Source organism: Xyrauchen texanus, chromosome 5 (assembly GCF_025860055.1).
Source record: "Xyrauchen texanus isolate HMW12.3.18 chromosome 5, RBS_HiC_50CHRs, whole genome shotgun sequence".
In the NCBI taxonomy this organism is placed as follows: domain Eukaryota; kingdom Metazoa; phylum Chordata; class Actinopteri; order Cypriniformes; family Catostomidae; genus Xyrauchen; species Xyrauchen texanus.
The window spans coordinates 20439657-20458857 of NC_068280.1; the positions used below are offsets into that span (position 1 = coordinate 20439657).

Here is a 19201-nt window from a genome sequence, read left to right on the forward strand (position 1 = left end):
CAGTATATTTCTTACGATGATGATACAAACATAGCCAATCATAGCGCAAGCACTTCACGCATGCGCAGATATATGAGCAAGGCGCGAGAGCTCGTCTAAACCCGACTCTGTTCGTCCACTTTTCGTCCATCTTCGTCCTTACTTCGGCACGTTCCGGCTCAGTTTCGGATCTTGTCGATCGTGAATTAGAGCTGTATTCGTCCCCTTCGTTTTGTGTTGTTGTCCTCGGTGACGCGACGGAGGTGTAGCCTGACGCGGTCTCTTACGTGTCGGACTAAATAAAAGTGGAGCTCCGGAGGCCTGGGAGTGACGAGGCGAGTCTGTGTCGGGTAAGAAGAGACGCATTCGTGGGGGGAAAGAGATCATGCCGTTTTAGTGGACATGTCGCAATGCTCGATCCGCCTGTAACAAAGAGATCATGGCGGCGGTGGGCATGTTTCTCAACAGCTCGGACCTGCTTGCAGACAATGAGTCAGTCAGGCAGTCGGAGGAGGAAAGAGAGGGGGTTCTAGAAATAAAGTGTGTAAATTGAAAGAATAGGAGATGCATAGTGTTATGAAAGCGATCGCCCGTCCATAGCACACTGGATGGATATCACAGCACATGAATTTATTTTTTCTTCTTGGCTCCAGCATTAGTTTATAGAGGAGCTGGAGCTCTTCGTATAACATGCCATCTTTTTCTGCAAACTCGCCCATGCAGAGCTCTTTCTGTACCACAAAAACTAATTTTTTTACAAGATTGGGTAATAATTGTGATGTTTAGTTGGAGTCAGAGAGAGAGAAGTCATTATTCTGGTATTTTCCCCTTAATTTAACCATGAAACACACTGATTCTGCGTTATATAATGGCTTAAATACAACCAGGAATACCGTTAAACAAGTTGAAACACGCCTAAACATGCAAACAGTTTTATTTGTGTATTTTATATTTTTGTTACATTGTCATCAACACATGTAGAAATGCAATTATTTTTGCTCGTTCCGCATTTTGTCATTTTAAACTTTAAGTTAATACATTCTTTAAACGAAGCTCGTAGTAAGCAGACTGACAGCTGTGTAGCTATATACGGAAGTAAAAAAGGCGGCAAATGGAGACTGCTTGTTGATTTGTTGAACGTCTCAGTTTTCAAAATTATTACAGATTTCAAAATGATCAGTGGGTCCAACATAATGGAGTTGATTAGTATAACGCATATCTGCATTTTTGTGTTTAGATGTATTTATTTTGGTTCATGTGTTTATATGCATTTCTTTTTATTTCCACGTGTATCATAATGTGTATTAAAATATTAAAATAATATATATATATATATATATTACACAATTTCATAATTACATAATACATTGAGACTACATAAATACTGACGTTTCACCTGCCTTGATATTCTCAAACATTCATTTTATTAGTTTAATATATTTCTGGCTAGTTTCATTGTTGGCACTAGATTGTAATATTTGATTGACCATACAGACTGACTATATTCTTTAAAAACAACTCTTCAGGCTCTTTGGAAAAATGAACACTCAAAACGAAACATTGACAACCCCTATCAATAGGTAGAATGATTTTACAGTTAGCCTACACCCTTTCGGTTATGCTTACATCATTACATGGTTGCAGTGTGTATATTTGCAAAAGCCATTTTCAGTTTCTGATAGCCAAAGTAAAAGATTTTGAATTAACATCCCTAGGCTATCTTAATGAAGATGGAGGAAGTCCAGCAGGGCGGCGACACTGCAGTCTCAGAGACAGACACTCAGCAGATTGCTACTTTAGCACAGGTGAGTGAGAAACTCAAAAATTTGAACAGTTATAGTAATAAATATATATATATGGAATAGAATTCATATTAAATAAAAAACACAGTTAAGTAAGGTCTGTGGTAAACAGTACTTGATGTTTTGTTCTATAACAAAAATCACACTTTTACACATCAAATTTAATTTTTAAACTGCATTGAATTACATGCTTTTTTCTTTATAATTCATATTTGAGTTATGCAAATGTGTAATTTATGCTGTAGAACAAAACGTCCACGTATCTTAAAGTAATGTTCATCACAGACCTTATTTAACTCATAAGTCCAAAAAACCCATAATAAAAACCCATAGGACAATCCAGAAGGAAACCATGGCGAATTTGATTTACGGGTTCACCTACAAATTGACATCACGGCTTAACAGTTCTATTATGCATGTTCCAAACCCATATGACATAAAGGGAGATATTAGCCTCAGTCACCATTCACTTTCATTGTATCGAGGAGAAAAAAAATGCTATGAAAGTCTATGGTGATTAAGACTATCATATTGCCCCAATATCTCCTTTTTTTAAAAAAGGTTAATGACATAATTTTCACTGTTGGGTAAGCAATCCCTTTAAATTCAGTCCAATTGTAGCTTCCTCTCCATCTCTCTCACTCTTCAACCTTGTACCTCCCTTGTGCAGGTTTCCATGGCAGGAGTACAGGCTTCAGGCACTGGGCCCACAGTGACCTTTGTGCAGCTGCCTAATGGGCAAACAGTGCAAGTTCATGGGGTCATCCAGGCAGCCCAGCCCTCTGTCATACAATCCCCACAGGTTCAAACAGTACAAGTAAGAGCATTAGCCTTATATTATTAACATCTGAAAATAATCTCAACACAATTATTTTGTGTTGGGTATTCTTGTAGATAGGTCTTACCATGTTTTGTTTGGTTCGATATTGGTTTTAATATTTATACACTTTGATTTGCTAAAATAAAAAACTCATGTTTTAAATATGACTGGTGAAAAAGATTGTCCTATTCTGTTTTAAGTGGAATGAAAGGCATTATCTTTACTATTCATTTGTTTGTTTTGTGTTGGATTAGATTTCTACCATTGCTGAGAGTGATGATTCACAAGAGTCAGTGGACAGTGTGACGGATTCCCAGAAAAGGAGAGAGATCCTGTCCAGACGGCCCTCATACAGGTTCTTGAATGTATTTTTTTGTTTCGTGAATATTATTATTGAAGGGGGCATTCATTGGATCTTGTCCAGATATCAACAGTAGTTATAGAAATCCCAATGATATTCTCCTTGTTTTATTTTAATTTATTTGTAAAAGGCATGATTTGATGTTTTGTAAAACAGAAAGATCCTGAATGACCTGTCATCAGATTCTCCAGCAGTCCCGCGAATAGAAGAGGAGAAATCAGAAGAGGATTCTGCCCCAGCCATAACCACAGTTACCGTGCCAACGCCAATCTACCAAACAAGTAGTGGGCAGTACAGTAAGTTTACATCCTAGAATAAATTGAAACTGTTCATGACTAAATAAAAATTCAACAGTGCGAATCCACTAAATCCACAGTGTAAAATACAATTCAGTGGCTTTATCATTTCTAAAGAAGTTCATAAAATTATTTTAAATGTGAATGTACAACAGTTTCCTAAATGTTCATTGAATCATTTATTTAATTAATTTAACTTAACCCTAATTCCAAAAAGAGATGTACATGCTGTTTTACATATAATTAAATATGCATAGTCTACATGGCAATTGTGTTCTGTTTTAACTACATGCACATTCTTTTCCAACTGTTCTCTTCTGCTCACTCTTGCCAACATGCAGAATGTTAGTCAAATAATTTGTTTTTATTTATCAAGGATGTGATTTATCCAGATTAATCCGGAATTCCTTTTTTTCTGACCTAAAAATGTGACCTGCCTGAATTGTGTTAATCCGTTAAATAAATAAAGGGGGGGTTATATTTCATTAAGGGTTCATATGTTATTGACAATTTCCTGTCTGGTGCATTCACTGTCAGCATTTTTCTTACAAACAACACACACACTTTGTTGAGAACACGTGAGATGGAGGCCCCTGGTTTCTGCCTCCAGGACTTCATTAAAGTAAAACAGGTTTATTTTAATTAATCAAGTGAAGTAAATTGGTCAGATATAAAATGGGGTTGAATCGATGTCACTATTGTTAAGCTGCAATTACTACATTACTGACATGGTATTTGCTGCAAAGTCATGACATTCATCTTAAAGGTGCAATATGTAACAGTTTTCATGTAATGAAAATGTCATGTGCTTTTTTTTTTGCTAATGTGTGAACGGCTTGTAACGCAACTTAAAAAATTAGCCCTTCCCGGACTTCCTAGGTTGCCTGTTAAAGCCTGTAGGCTGATATTCATGGGAAGGGAGCGGGTCACTTTTGCCAGGAAAATCCAAAGGAGGTGATGTTTATGCGTGCTCCCGAGAGCCTTGCCTCAGAATTTCTCTTCCGCGTCAACGGACAGTCTGCAACACTTGGTAAGATTATCTTAGAGATGAAATCCAGCAAACATCCGGCTCCCAGCACAACACCAAATCCTACACAAACTCTGAGTAAGCCAAAAAACGTTTATCTTCTGAATCCCGTCTGGCTAAGAGGGAACGTGATCGTGGTCGAACGAAAACTAGAGTGAACATCGGCAGGGCATTTGATTCCTGGAGGGACCTTAGAGGGTCTGGTATAGTTCAGTAGTATGTAGCTGTGTGTATCAGTATGCTATGTTAGCTAAAAAGTAGTTTTAGTTTAGTCTCAATTTGTAGTAAAACAATCATAACTGTGTAATTTACATTATGCTACCTCATCTGTCAGCATGATTTCGGTGAATCACATTCAGTATCTTTGTACATTTATGTCATTGTTTTGGATGCTCGGTCGCGTTCCTATGGACTACACGAGCGCCGGTAGCTGGCTGCAGTTCCCTTAATGGCCACATGTGTCATTAATAACAAGGGTTTCTGAATCTTACATTCTGCGCCTTTAAGTACTCATGTATAATCATAAAACCCTGCCGATGCAGTGCAGACATTAGAACATTTTCAATTTAGACAAGTTTCCCCAGTTTAGAGCGGGTAATGAACTTGTTACGGATGAAATAAACATGTACATTACTTTTTGGTAGATTGCTCTCTGTAAAAACTTTGTTATAAATGCAGAAATAATACTCACCACATGATGAAGAGGGGTCGGCATTCATAAGAACATGTAATAATGCATTTTTATTAATTGTCGTTTTTACACAATGTGAAAATCAGCATGACCGTTGTATAAACCAGCACTTACCCATCCAAAACTGCAAACTTTGACCTCCGAGACAATCGTATGATATCCGTTAATGCAGCATTATGGAATAAAGATTTAAATCACGATGTAGCCTGGCATGCCATATTCGTGTTACAGCCAGCCATCGTTGACGGCTTCAGATTGTACTGCAGGAGCTAATGGCACATGTGTTTGGTAACACTGAGATAACAGCATCATTATTAGAGATAATTTAAATCATGTACACTGTCAAAATGATCCTTTCTCAAATGTTGGCTGTAGATTTCCTAACTTCTGTGTGCTGATCAACTATTCTATTTGTTAACATTAGGTATCGTGAACTAACAAATAACTATTTCTTTCTTTTTTTTTTACAGCATTTATTAATCTTTGATAATGTTGGTTAATAAAAATAAAATGTTCAGTGTTCACATTAGTTTCTAGTGCATTTACTAATGTTAACATGTACAACATTTGATTTAAAAGTTTTATATATATATGTTGAAATAACCATTACCCAAGATTAATAAGTGCTGTAGAAGTCGTTTTAATTGTTCGTTCACGTTAACTAATGTTGATTACTGATTGGTGGGTTAATTTGTGTGTTTAGATATATTTATTTTTGTTCATGTGTTTAGATGCATTTATTTATATTTCCTTGTGTTTCATAATGTGTATTAAAATATGTATATATATTTTACACAATTTCATAATTACCTAATAAATTGAGATTACATAAATACTGACATTTAACCTGCCTTAATATTCTCAAACATTTTATTAGTTTAATATATTTCTGACTAGTTTTTTTATTGGCACTAGATTGTAATATTTGACTATACTCTTCAGGATCTTCAGAAAAATGAACACTCAAAACGAAACATTGACAACACCTATCTATAGGTAGAATGTTTTTACAGTTAGCATACACCCTTTTAGTTACGCTTTCATCATTACATTGTTGCAGTGTGTATATTTGCAAAAGCCATTTTCAATTTCTGATAGCCAAAGTAAAAGATTTTGAAATAACATCCCCAGGCTATCTTATTGAAGTTGGCCTGATGTCCCCCCACACACACAATTGCTCAGAAAATTTCCTGCTTTTTTCATCACATGCCTGATTTATATCCCCGACAAGCGGCTGATGGATGAACTGATAAAAAAAGTGTAGGCAAGTTTTAAGAATGAGATTATTGCGGCGCTTTTTAACCATCTGTAAATTAATTTAGCTATGTTTAACTAAAATCTCTCCTTCTCTTTGCTCCAAAAGAGTGCTCGACATATTATATACCATATGTTATACCTGCCTGTTATCTTGTTGGGCTCAAAATGTATTTATTGTGGCAAACTGCAGATAGGGCTATATCAATTTTGCTACAGTGGATATCCAAAATAAAACATTTACACTTACATAAGACCGCATTCTGACTATTATCGAAATACTCTTGTTCATGTTAACGTGCTAGCTCATTTATTAATAAATTCAGTCAGTCACTGACTCGTATTTGTATCACTAAAAAACAAAAAATCAAGTCAGTGCGCACTTGCACACCAGAGCTTGAGAACAAAAAACATTTGTATGCATGCTTGTCAGTTACATAAGAACATTCAGTTTCTGCCTATATAAACCCTGATTTGTTCCATACTATTGGCATAGGAAAATCCTTGGAATTTAGGATAAAATCAGATTTTATGGAAGTTTTACAAAAGAGGCCCTAAGTTATGATTAGTGCTGTCCATTGATTGCAATTTCTAATAGAGATTAATCACATAACTTTTCATAATCACAATTAATCAGTGATTTTGAAAGTGCTAAAATTTGACACTATATATACACTTATTTTCCTGTTAAAATGCATTTATTTTCTTTGTAGGAAAGAAAGCAAAACAATCTGTAACAATAAGGGCTAACGATTTAACACGTTAATTCATTGCGATTTAATTTTATTAAAAATAACGTGTAAAAAAAATTACGAAATTAATCGCAATGCCCCCGGACCGTAATAAAGAAGGTTCCTGAGAAATGCAAGCTTGTAGTACCACCTGTTTACTCCTGAGGGCAGTAAGTGAAACTTCAGCTGTATGGCAATGCACAGTTTATACAGTGAACAAAACAACCCTTCAGCAGACAGCACACAAACATGCGTTACGTTCTTGCGTATAAAACACTTGATGGAGTGCAAATTCGAACTAAGGGATCTCAAGATGTGTTCTAAGTATTAAACAATATTTAACTTGACACAGTGACCTAAAAATGTTATGTTTATGATGCAACGCATCCGAAACGCTACACAAGCATGTCTGACGCAGGTGTACATTGAAGGGTCCTTAAACAAGCCCTCATAATAAATCTCGAACTGATTAACAAATTCACTTGTGTAATGGATTGCTGTGAACTGTGTGCCAATGATTGGCTTATGTTCAATAATATGGTAGTAAACAATACATTGTATTCCTAAACTGCTTTTTGTATTGTTTTATCAATGAGTAACTGTTCTGCCTCAAGAATGTAATGCATTTTAATTATCTGAATATTTGTAATTTTTCAATCCGGGTGGCGGGGAACGCCTCCACATCTGAGACCGTCAATCAGCGTATCTTATTACTTGGCTTGTTGAGTGCGTTAACGCAGAGACCTAGCACATGTGGAGGCTTCACTCTATTTTCTGCATCATCCACACACAACTAACCACGTACCCCACTGAGAGTGAGAACCACACATTATAGCAACCACGAGGAGGTTACCCCATGTGACTCTACCCTCCCTCACAACCGTGCCAATTTGGTTGCTTAGAAGACCTGGCTGGAGTCACTCAGCACACCCTGGATTCAGTGTCTGTGTCTTTACTCGCTGATCAGCCGAGGTAGTCAGATAGTCAGTGTCTTTACTCGCTGATCAGCCGAGGCCCCAATTATAATTCTTAATTAATATTTCCCAAACAAAGCCTTCCACAATATAAGGATAGAAATGCACTAAAATAATTCCAGTAACATTGAACATTTCCCAAAGTCTAAGTGGGAGTTTTACTCATTGAAAGAACTATGCAACCATAGGTTGCATATTCATTACAATGGGCACTAAATATCTTAAACTCTCATCCTCCTCAATGTTAATCAGCCGGCAGACTGTGGCTATCCTCTTTGTTACAGCCACGTTCAATGGACAGTGTCAAGCGCCACTTTGAATTTCACGCAGATTTGTGATAGTTAAGACTTAATGTGCTTCTGTGGTAATTCAGTTATGCCTTGCACAAGCTGCAAAGTACTTGATTTCCATCACAAGTCCCATCTTGACTTGTTTTGTTCAACAAATAGTGTTAAGAGGTCCTTTCCCCATTATTTAAATACTGACAGCTGTTGTGTGTTTGTGTGGGTCAGTGTAATGACTCTGGGCGGACACATCGCAACGGTTCCGCCCCTTTCTGACCAGTGTTTATGCTGGTTTATGCTTTATTTAACTATAAATGTGTTAATCGCGATGAAGAAAAATGAACGCGTTCGCATTTTTAATTAAACGCATGCGTTTACTTTGACAGATCTAGTTATATTTAATATATGCTGTGTTATACTTTAAATGAACCTCTTGTTTTTTGTTCTCTTTCAGTTGCTATCACTCAGGGTGGAGCGATCCAGTTAGCCAATAATGGAACAGATGGAGTACAAGGGCTGCAGACCCTGACCATGACCAACGCAGCAGGAGCTCAGCCCAGCACCACCATCCTGCAGTACGCACAAACCAGTGATGGCCAGCAGATACTAGTGCCCAGCAATCAAGTGGTCGTGCAAGGTTAGATTGCACAAAAACATACTAAGCCTTCACATTTAGTCTTTAAACAAGTACATATAGATTTAAATGAAATAAAATAACCGATAAAGACTAAGTGTGCTAGCCTAAATTCCCAAATGTAGTACCAAGTTATGTCACTGATAAATTCTTCTGGACGAGGCTAAATCTTAGTCTAGAAAGGCAACCACACAAAATCTTAATGTGACAAATTTGACAAACCATAAATGTTTGGTGCTTGTGTTTTTCAGCGGCCTCAGGAGACGTTCAAGCATATCAGATCCGCACCACTGCTGCCAGCACCATCGCACCAGGAGTGGTCATGGCCTCCTCTCCTGCTCTGCCTAGTCAGGGAGGAACTGAGGAAGTCACACGTAAGAGGGAGGTTCGTCTTATGAAGAACAGGTATGATTTAAAACTTCTATGTACAATCAGTACTCTTCTGCTGTAATTTTTATTAAATTGTTTTGCTTGAGTTTGTACAAAGGTGCTATATAAAATGAACGTATTGGACAGTGAATTGGGCTCAGTGTGTTCATGTGCTGTAAATAGGGCCCCGCGAGATACAGTATATTCAGTATTCACAATATTTTAAATTTAACAGACCATAATTTTAAGTAACAGTTAAAATGTGGTGGTTTTAATTAGAAATTCTCAGGTAAAGTTTACTTCGCAATTCTCTTTTTCCAGTCAATTTAACTCCCTCTTTATTTGTAAATTTTACTCAAGTAATGTAGCACTGAAAAAAAAAATTACTAGCATTTTAAAGTATTTTCTTTGGTATTTAGTCATATATGGAATATATGATGGAATATATGATTAACTATATGACTTGGATATGGAAGCCTTACACAGGGAAGCTTAAAGTATGCCCTGTAGTCTACTAGAAAACATCATCTTGCTTTGACAAGAAACAAAATCAAAATCCAGAGGTGTGCACGTACAGTGCATCCGGAAAGTATTCACAGCGCTTCAATTTTTCCACATTTTGTTATTTTACAGCCTTATTCCAAAATGGATTCAATTCATTATTTTCCTCAGAATTCTACAAACAATATCCCATAATGACAATGTAAAAGAAGTTTGTTTGAAATCTTTGCAAATTTATTAAAAATAAAAAACGAAACAAATCACATGTACATAAGTATTCACAGCCTTTGCCATGACACTCAAAATTGAGCTCAAGTGCATCCTGTTTCCACTGACCATCCTTGTTGTTTCTACAACTTGAGTGGAGTACACATGTGGTAAATTCAATTGATTGGACATGATTTGGAAAGGCTCATACTTGTCTATATAAGGTCCCACAGTTAACCAAGCCATGAAGTCCAAGGAATTGTCTGTAGACCTCCGAGACAGGATTGTATCGTGGCACAGATCTGGGGAAGGGTACAGACAAATTTCTGCAGCATTGAAGGTCCCAATGAGCACAGTGGCCTCCATCATCTGTAAATAGAAGAAGTTTGGAACCACCAGGACTCTTCCTAGAGCTGGCCACCCGGCCAAACTGAGCGATCGGGGGAGAAGGGCCTTAGTCAGTGAGGTGACCAAGAACCCGAAGGTCACACTGATAGAGCTCCAGCATTTCTCTGTGGAGAGAGGAGAACCTTCCAGAAGAACTACCATCTCTGCAGCACTCCACCAATCAGGCCTGTATGGTAGAGTGGCCAGACGGAAGCCACTCCTCAGTAAAAGGCACATGACAGCCCTCCAGGAGTTTGCCAAAAGGCACCTGAAGGACTCTCAGACCATGATTCTCTCCTAATGAAACAAAGATTGAACACTTTGGCCTGAATGGCAAGCGTCATGTCTGGAGGAAACCAGGCACCGCTCATCACCTGGCCAATACCATCCCTACAGTGAAGCATGGTGGTGGCAGCATCATGCTGTGGGGATGTTTTTCAGTGCCAGGTACTGGGAGACTAGTCAGGATTGAGGGAAAGATGAATGCAGCAATGTACAGAGACATCCTTGATGAAAACCTGCTCCAGAGCGCTCTGGACCTCAGACTGGGGCGACGGTTCATCTTCCAACAGGACAACGACCCCAAGCACACAGCCAAGATAACAAAGGAGTGGCTACAGTACAACTCTGTGAATGTCCTTGAGTGGCCCAGCCAGAGCCCAGACTTGAACCTGATTGAACATCTCTGGAGAGATCTGAAAATGGCTGTGCGCCAATGCTCCCCATCCAACCTGATGGAGCTTGAGAGGTCCTGCAAAGAAGAATGGGAGAAACTGCCCAAAAATAGGTGTGCCAAGCTTGTAGCATCATACACAAAAAGACTTGAGGCTGTAATTGGTGCCAAAGGTGCTTCAACAAAGTACTGAGCAAAGGCTGTGAATACTTATGTACAGATTTTTATTTTTAATAAATTTGCAAATATTTCAAACAAACTTCTTTCACATTGTCATTATGGGGTATTGTTTGTAGAATTTTGAGGAAAATAATTAATTTAATCCATTTTGGAATAAGGCTGTAACATAACAAAATGTGGAAAAAGTGAAGCGCTGTGAATACTTTCCGGATGCACTGTATACCTCAACATTTGGTGCTCAAAATTTTATGATGTAACAATAAACAGATAATATTTTTCTGATCATAAACTGGTAATTTAAGTAGAAAATAAACTTCAGACTTCACAAAACAAGAAGTTACCAAACGGAACAACAAAATCAACAATAAAAAGGGTGTTAATAAACTTGCAAATATTGAAACCATGCAATCTCATTAATTCTTAAAGTATGGTGCATTCTGGGAACGCCAGCTTCGAAAATGTAAGTAAAATATACCTAATTTATTTACCTGTAAAATTTACTCATTAGCAAATAAAAATTACATGGTTTTCTTCTTTGTGTGTGTGTGTGTGTGTGTGTGTGTGTGTGTGTGTGTGAGTGTGTATTTATCACTTTGTGGGGACCAAATGTCCCCATAAGGATAGTAAAACCCGAAATTTTTGACCTTGTGGGGACATTTTGTCGGTCCCCATGAGGAAAACAGCTTATAAATCACACTAAATTATGTTTTTTGAAAATGTAAAAATGTAGAAAGTTTTCAGAGAGGGTTAGGTTTAGGGGAAGGGTTAGGTTTAGGGGATAGAATATAAAGTTTGTACAGTATAAAAACCATTATGTCTATGGAAAGTCCCTATAAAACATGGAAACACAAGCGTGTGTGTGTGTGTGTGTGTGTGTGTGTGTGTGTGTGTGTGTGTGTGTGTGTATATATATATATATATATATATATATATATATGATATTTCAGAATTTTTAAAACAAAAATAAAAAGTTAGAAAAGGGAAAAAAAACAACAGCTGGACTGCCTCTTATACCATCACAAAGAAAGAAATTAGTTAAAATATATAATATTCAAGATACAATTCACAATGGAGGTAAAAAAAAAGAAAGACTTTTAAAAATGTTGAATCTTTACAAAGATTTGTCTCCTTTCAGTTAATCCAAGAGAGGCCCCCATGTGTTTTCAAATTGTTTTTGGAAGCCAGACTCGTTGAAGTACAACTGGTTCCATTTGAATAATATAGAGCATCACATTTAACCATCTCTTAAAACATGGAGTTTGTAAAGATTTCCAGTTAAGAAGTATCACCATCTTGGCTGCAATCATGTCCACCATTAGAGCCTGCTGATTAATGTAAGGAAGAGAACCTGCCACGTGACAGTATCCAAAGATCGCTACATTAAGGTTGAATGTCTGTTCTTTATGCTTTTGAAAACAGTTTAAAAAAAATTTGACCAAAAATCTAGGACAAGTTCCTGCCTGTCAATCTCCGGGAACATGCAAAGCGTTGTTGTGTTCAGCATCAAACAGTTGCTTGACAGCAGCAAATTAAAGCTGAGTGGAAACAATGCCCATGCTTTTGTCCAGGTCAAGATTCGTGGGAAGCAGAATGTATGACATGTAAAGCTGGCACTTATGTATCAGTTGCTTATACAGGTGCAAGTGATTTTAGAAGCGCACATTAGCTCTGCAAAGCAAAAAGGTTCAGCAAAAGATGAAAGTTCATCAGGTAAATTAACGGACTACTTTTTGCGACCAGGTAAAATTGTTATCATATTGCTTCATTTTCAATGGCCATTCAAAATAATAGTAAATTAAGACACTCATGGCATCAAATATTTTATTTTAGTACATGTACATTCAAAAGAATTTTGGACATTTTTATTTATATATCTGAAGTGGTTATTCTGAATAAGTTTTATCTTAATTTGTTACTCAACAGTACACAACCTTAATATAGATATATATCTTCTGCTAATAGAGTGTCTTTTTCACTGTATTAAAGTTTACATTCATAGTAACACTGTTTTGAATATGGTTACCCTACCGTTCTTTCAATTTCATCACAGTCTAAAATAACATTCAAACCCATTTCATTTATTTCTCACTAGCAAAAACTATTTTTGTGTGCCCTCTAATGTAGAAACACCAAAATAAAGGTCAGAAAAATATGCAATGAAATAACTCAATCTTTTGCGGTCAAAAAATGCCAGCCAGGCACATTGCTAGGTGACATAGCATAGTGATAGCAAGTAAAATACTTCACTTTAACCAGACATGACAGTCATCCACGATTTTAGTTTTTCGCAGTTTAAAACATAATTTGTATTTAAGGTTAGATGCATAAGGAGTTTTGATTCTGATGATATAAGTTCATAAGTTTTGATGACAGGTGTCAGACATTTATGCCAACAAATTATTTTCCACATTCACACGCAGTAATTTCCACTCACATTTGCTTGCACGCTAGAGACCTGTTTTCACATTGTTGCATGATGTTTTTTTTATAGCACAATAACATCTGATTTAATGTGATGAAGTACGTATATGTATGTAAACATATAATTGTAGTGTGCTGGAAAAGCTTGAAAATGCACCTTGAAAATGCTTGAAAAGTGATTTAATTTGACATTGGAAAAGGTGTAAGAACCCTGATAGATCATCCATACGGTGCAGCCCCATTCCCCTGCATATAGAAAACACTCCCATCAATTTGAGAAAGCACAAAAGAGTGATTGTGGGTTACTGGTGCATTAATATATTTGGTAGTCTAAAAAAACTTTTATCTGATTCAATATCTTCAAAGAATATCTCAGAACATAAGTAACTTATTAATATATTTACATCTGAGAAAAGTAAAGCTGGAAGAGAGGATTTTGACACTGACATAGTTTCTGCTTTAACTCATAATGAAACAGTATCAGGCAAACACATCATCCAAAATGCCCCTCTGCCAGTAAGTGAGAGCCCTAGCATTTGCTGCCCATATGTATGTATAATAATGTTTGAAGTTTGGAAGGCCGAGGCCTTCATACTCTGTGGGTTTCTGTTGGTGGGTTTTTGCACGCGGTGTCTTACAGTTCCAAACAAACGAAAGAATAATTAAATCAAGTTGCTTAAAAAATTAGCTGGTAAATGAATTAGGAGATTCTGAAAGGGATATAAGAACCTTGGAAGAATGATCATCTTTATTGCATTTACACGGCCAATTAGTTACAGAGAGAGTAGTTTCCAATTTTCAATGTTTGATTTTAGTTTATCAATCATGTCCATGAAATGTCATTTAAACAAGTTAATGCATTGTGAAGATAAACAATCATGAATAAAATTAACTTTTAATATAGACCATTTATTTTTACGTTTGATTTGAGGACAAATATAGAAATGAAGAAGTAACTTCAACCGCTATATTTACGTTATCATAAAATCTTTTTTTTTTTTTCAATATAGATCTTTTCACTGGACTCGATTTTATTTTTTTACTATGACTGTATTCCACCTTGGCACAGCAGTATTCCTTAGAACCTAAGATTAGAATCGTTTTACAATGTTGATGTACTTTTAACTTTATTGACCTGTAGGGTCTCTACAAAATCGACTGACTGTGATATTGTGTTTCCACCACAGGGAGGCAGCACGGGAATGTCGCAGGAAAAAGAAAGAATATGTTAAATGTCTGGAAAACAGAGTGGCTGTGTTGGAGAATCAGAACAAAACACTCATCGAGGAGCTCAAAGCGCTTAAGGACCTTTACTGTCACAAATCTGAATAATTACTCTCACTCATTTACACGCTGAACTGATTTCTTATGGTGCCTCAAGAGATAGAGACTCATAAAATACAACAGGCACCCACAGCATCTCTATTTCTCTTTCATTTTTTTTTTTTTTTATATATGTTATTGTCTGTAAAAGTCAGTTATCAGGAATACTTTGTGTAAAAGTGTAAACTTTTTTTTTTCCCATTTTCTCTTCAAGATAAAGAGAGTTGGTTTCTCTAAGAAAAGAAAAGATGATTTGCAAGGTACAGTTTGGTTACCAACAAGTTGCCCTACTTAAGGTGCGTTCTGAACCATATAAAAGCAACTTTCAGCTGCAGCCGTGACAGGGAATTAATGTTTGTGTGGGTTTTTTCATGGAAACAGCTCAGGGTGCTGCTTCTGAGACCTGCTCCTGTCATTCTGAGGCTTTGAAAGACGTTCCCACATTGCACCAGTTGTTTATGGTGCCGCCTACAAGCATGATTAAAGAGGGATGAATTTTTCACTTTTGCAGCATGGGTCTTTAATGATTGAGATTAAATCAACTGTGCCCACTCCTGTTGCTTTACTGCTTTTGTTACTAATACAGATATACTTTTTTTGTTATTTTGTTTTTGTTATGAAGAAAACATGCAGATAAATATATATTCCTCTGTTATGACTTGGGATTGATATACAATGCGCAATTGTCTACTTTTTTAAAGCAGTGTTGCTTTTGTTACAAAATTAAGTGATAAATGGAAAAACCTGGACACCTTTGTTAACAAAAACAAGTGTGATCCTTTCAAAACATGAAATGATAACGTTTAAAATGTTGTAAAGCAAATGAAATATTCTATGTGATTTTCAGTGAGCATTGATAGTCAGGCATAAGAAAATAATTTTTAAACTTGTAAGTGTGCTTATATTGTAATATATTGAAATTTCTTCATCTATGCCAGACTTTACAAGCCTTTCTGGTGCCATCTACACTGATCAGAGACAAGATGTGTTTTCCCTTATAATAATTTAAATAAGGTTTTATATATATATATATATATATATATATATATATATATATATATATATATATATATATATATATATATAATAACTAATCTATGATCAGTGTAAGAGGTTGTTTTCTTTTTTGTGTTTTTCTTTCTTATTTTTTATTTTTTTTTAAAGCCAGAGCTCGTGTGTTCCACATTGCTATGATGTTGTTATTATCCTCTTCTGTCCTTTGCCATAACATGTAGCTATCGATAAAATACATGACATGTTATTTTTAAATCTTTTTTTGTTAAATATTTACTGAATACTTTTGATTATATATTGTATTTTTAAGTCAAGTTGCTTATGTGTAACCTAAATCGGTTAAAAAGCATTCTGGAATAATCTTTCGTTAACAATTATATATTTGGCAGCTGTTTATAATCTAATGTGTTGAGGTATTTTTTATTTTTCAGAGTTTATCGTAATGTAATGTTTGGAAACCTTAACTATCATTATTTAATCTTTGCGTCAGACCTGCAGAGTTTGGTTCCAACCAAATTGGTTACAAGTTCTTTAGTTTACATACACTGGAAGAATATATATTTCTATTTGGGGTTCCACATTTCCAAACCTTCCACATGAAGGCTGGAAAGGGGTTTTAAAAATGTAAGAACATCCTTAGCTTACCTTACTCCAATTCTTTTGGCATTTCATCCCCTTAATAGTTCATATCTGGAGGTTCATTCAAACTTTCTAGAGTTTATCTGTTAGATAGTTAGTTATTTACCTCTGTCAACATCTTAAGAATTTAATGAAGAAAAAATGTAAAATTAACATAAAATGGTTAATGTTTTCTTCTTTTTTTTTTTTAAGTAAATTATAAGTTTAAGTTTTTTTCAAACTAATTTCAAATTCACATAATTTGCTTTAAACCTAGAAGTTAACCTAGAAATAGTACAGAATCTTAAGATTATTAATTTTGATATCATTGTTTTACATAAAACAATTTCAACAGAAAAATATGTCCAAATAAATAAAATGTTGAATCCCAGATTCAAATAACTGCCTTAAATTGTTTTAATCCATGTTCTCAAAAAATTTTGAGGCTCTTTGGAAACCAAAACCAGATAAATGAACATTTCAGTTTCAGAAAGTTTTCAAAGGCAAAATTCTCTGATGATGGCAGTCCAGATTCAACACAAAAACCAGAGTAAAATTGGCGATTCAATCTGTAAATAGATTTCCCAGTTCCAAGAACATTTGCATTCATATACCAAATATTTGCATTCATATAATATGTTTCACAGCTTCATCATTTATTAATCAGATCTGATTAACCCTTATTGATATCCACAGTGTGACAGTGTCTTGGTAAATATGAGCAAAGGCGGCTGTGAAAAATATGTCTTCATTTTTTATCCTTTTGATATTTATTCAAAATATTCACAAAAATCTATTCTCTAATGGATATCAAATAATTGCAAACACAAGTTTTATCAAAAAGCTAATATTTTTGTCAAATATATGTGTGGTACCCTTTTATTCAGTACTTTGTGCAACCTCCCTTTGCCAAAATAACAGGTCTGAGTCTTCTATAATTCCTCATGAGGATGGAGAACACATGGCAAGGTATCTGAGAAAATTCCTCCATTCAGAATCTCTAGATCCTTCAGATTCCGAGGTCCACGCTGGTGGACTCTCCTCTTCAGTTCACATCACAGATTTTCTATGGGGTTCAGGTTTGGGGACTGGGATGGCCATGGCAGAAACTTGATTTTGTGGTCAGTGAACCATTATTAATGTTGATTTTGACATTTGATTTGGATCATTGTCCTTCTGGAAGATCCAACCCTGGCCCATTTTAAGCTTTCTGGCAGAGATAGTCAGGTTTTGAGTCCATGATGCCATGTATCCAAACAAGATGACCAGGACTTCTAAAACAGCCCCATAAGGTTAAAAATGCACCACCATATTTAACTTATTATTTAACTGTGGGCATGGGGTACTTTTCCATATGGCTACCTCTATGTGTGTACCAAACCCATCTCTGGTGCTTGCTGTCATAATGCTCTATTTTTGTTTTATCTGACCATAAAACCCAGTCCAGTTTGAAGTTCCAGTAGTGTCTGGCAAACTGAAGATGCTTGAGTTTGTTGCTGGATTCGAGTAGAGGCTTTTTTTTTAACCCTCCCAAAACACTTTATGATTTAGTAGTCATCTGATTGTAGTTTTGGAGACTTACTGATTCCAAGACCCAACAAATTTCTGCATTTTTCCAGCTGTGATCCTTGGAGAATTTTTGGCAACTGGAACGAACCACTGTGTGTGGAGACAGTATAGACACACATCCTTTTTCAGGCCGATTCATATCACCTCCAGTTGATTGGAACTTCTTAATTATTGCCCTGGTAGTGGAAATGGGCATTTTCAATGCTTTAGCTATTTTTAATTTTGCCACTTCCCAAGCATCATAACTATATTATTATACACACTGTGATGGACGACTAAGGGTATTGTGCCTGTTTGTTACCTCATACCCATGTGAAAAAGGAAGTAATGGCTGAACAACCCCCCACCACAATTATTTCAATTACAATTTTGTGAATATTTTGAATGAAAAATCAAAAGGATAAACAATGGATAAAAAATATAAACAAGACATATTTACCAAGAGAGGTGTTATTTTTGTCCACAACTGTACTTTGAAGATGTTTTTAGTGTAGTAATGGCATAAACTCCCCCCTCCTCCTCCATGGATAAAATCATGAAGGGACATTATCTTATTATCATGTCCTTTATGGTGCACTGACTAAGGAGCATGTATTAATGAATAGAAATGAGACCTCCCATGACATTTTCACCCATTCACAAAAATCAATTCATCACTCAATAAGACCGGAACTCGCTTAGCTTAGGTATGTCATCCCAAAGCCTTTTGTCGCTTTCAAGATGTTTCAATTATTCAAAGCTAACAATAATGGCTGTGAATGAGGGCAGCACAATTGATTTGATGACTTGATTCCTTTGGGCATCTCACTGTGTTACAATTACAGTCTAATTACACAGAGACAGGGCAAAGAGGACAGTGTGCTTCAGTGGTATTACTCATCCAGCATTCAGTCCTGGAGAAAATCACTGAGAACTTTTATTTTCTGTAGTCTGGTTCTGCTGCTGTGCTGGGAAGATTTTATTTTTATTTCAAGAATGTAGAGGGCAGAGCAAAATTGCCAAAATATTTGTGGTCTTGGCTGGCCCTAGTATTTTGGGGGCCCCACAGGTAGGCCTACACCTAACCAAACACACCTAACATCAATA

The 19201-nt window shown here is 36.1% G+C and overlaps 1 protein-coding gene across 1 annotated transcript; it reads left to right on the forward strand.

Annotated features, from left to right (window-relative positions):
• The first annotated feature begins 49 nt into the window (after positions 1-49).
• creb1a (cAMP responsive element binding protein 1a) lies at positions 50-16643 on the forward strand. The gene is made up of 8 exons (XM_052127418.1): positions 50-329; positions 1695-1784; positions 2452-2598; positions 2856-2956; positions 3119-3258; positions 8674-8856; positions 9105-9258; positions 14779-16643. Exons 2-8 carry the CDS (start codon positions 1704-1706, stop codon positions 14921-14923), a joined length of 951 nt encoding a protein of 316 aa, XP_051983378.1. The 5' UTR covers positions 50-329; positions 1695-1703; the 3' UTR covers positions 14924-16643.
• The last annotated feature ends 2558 nt before the right edge of the window (positions 16644-19201 follow it).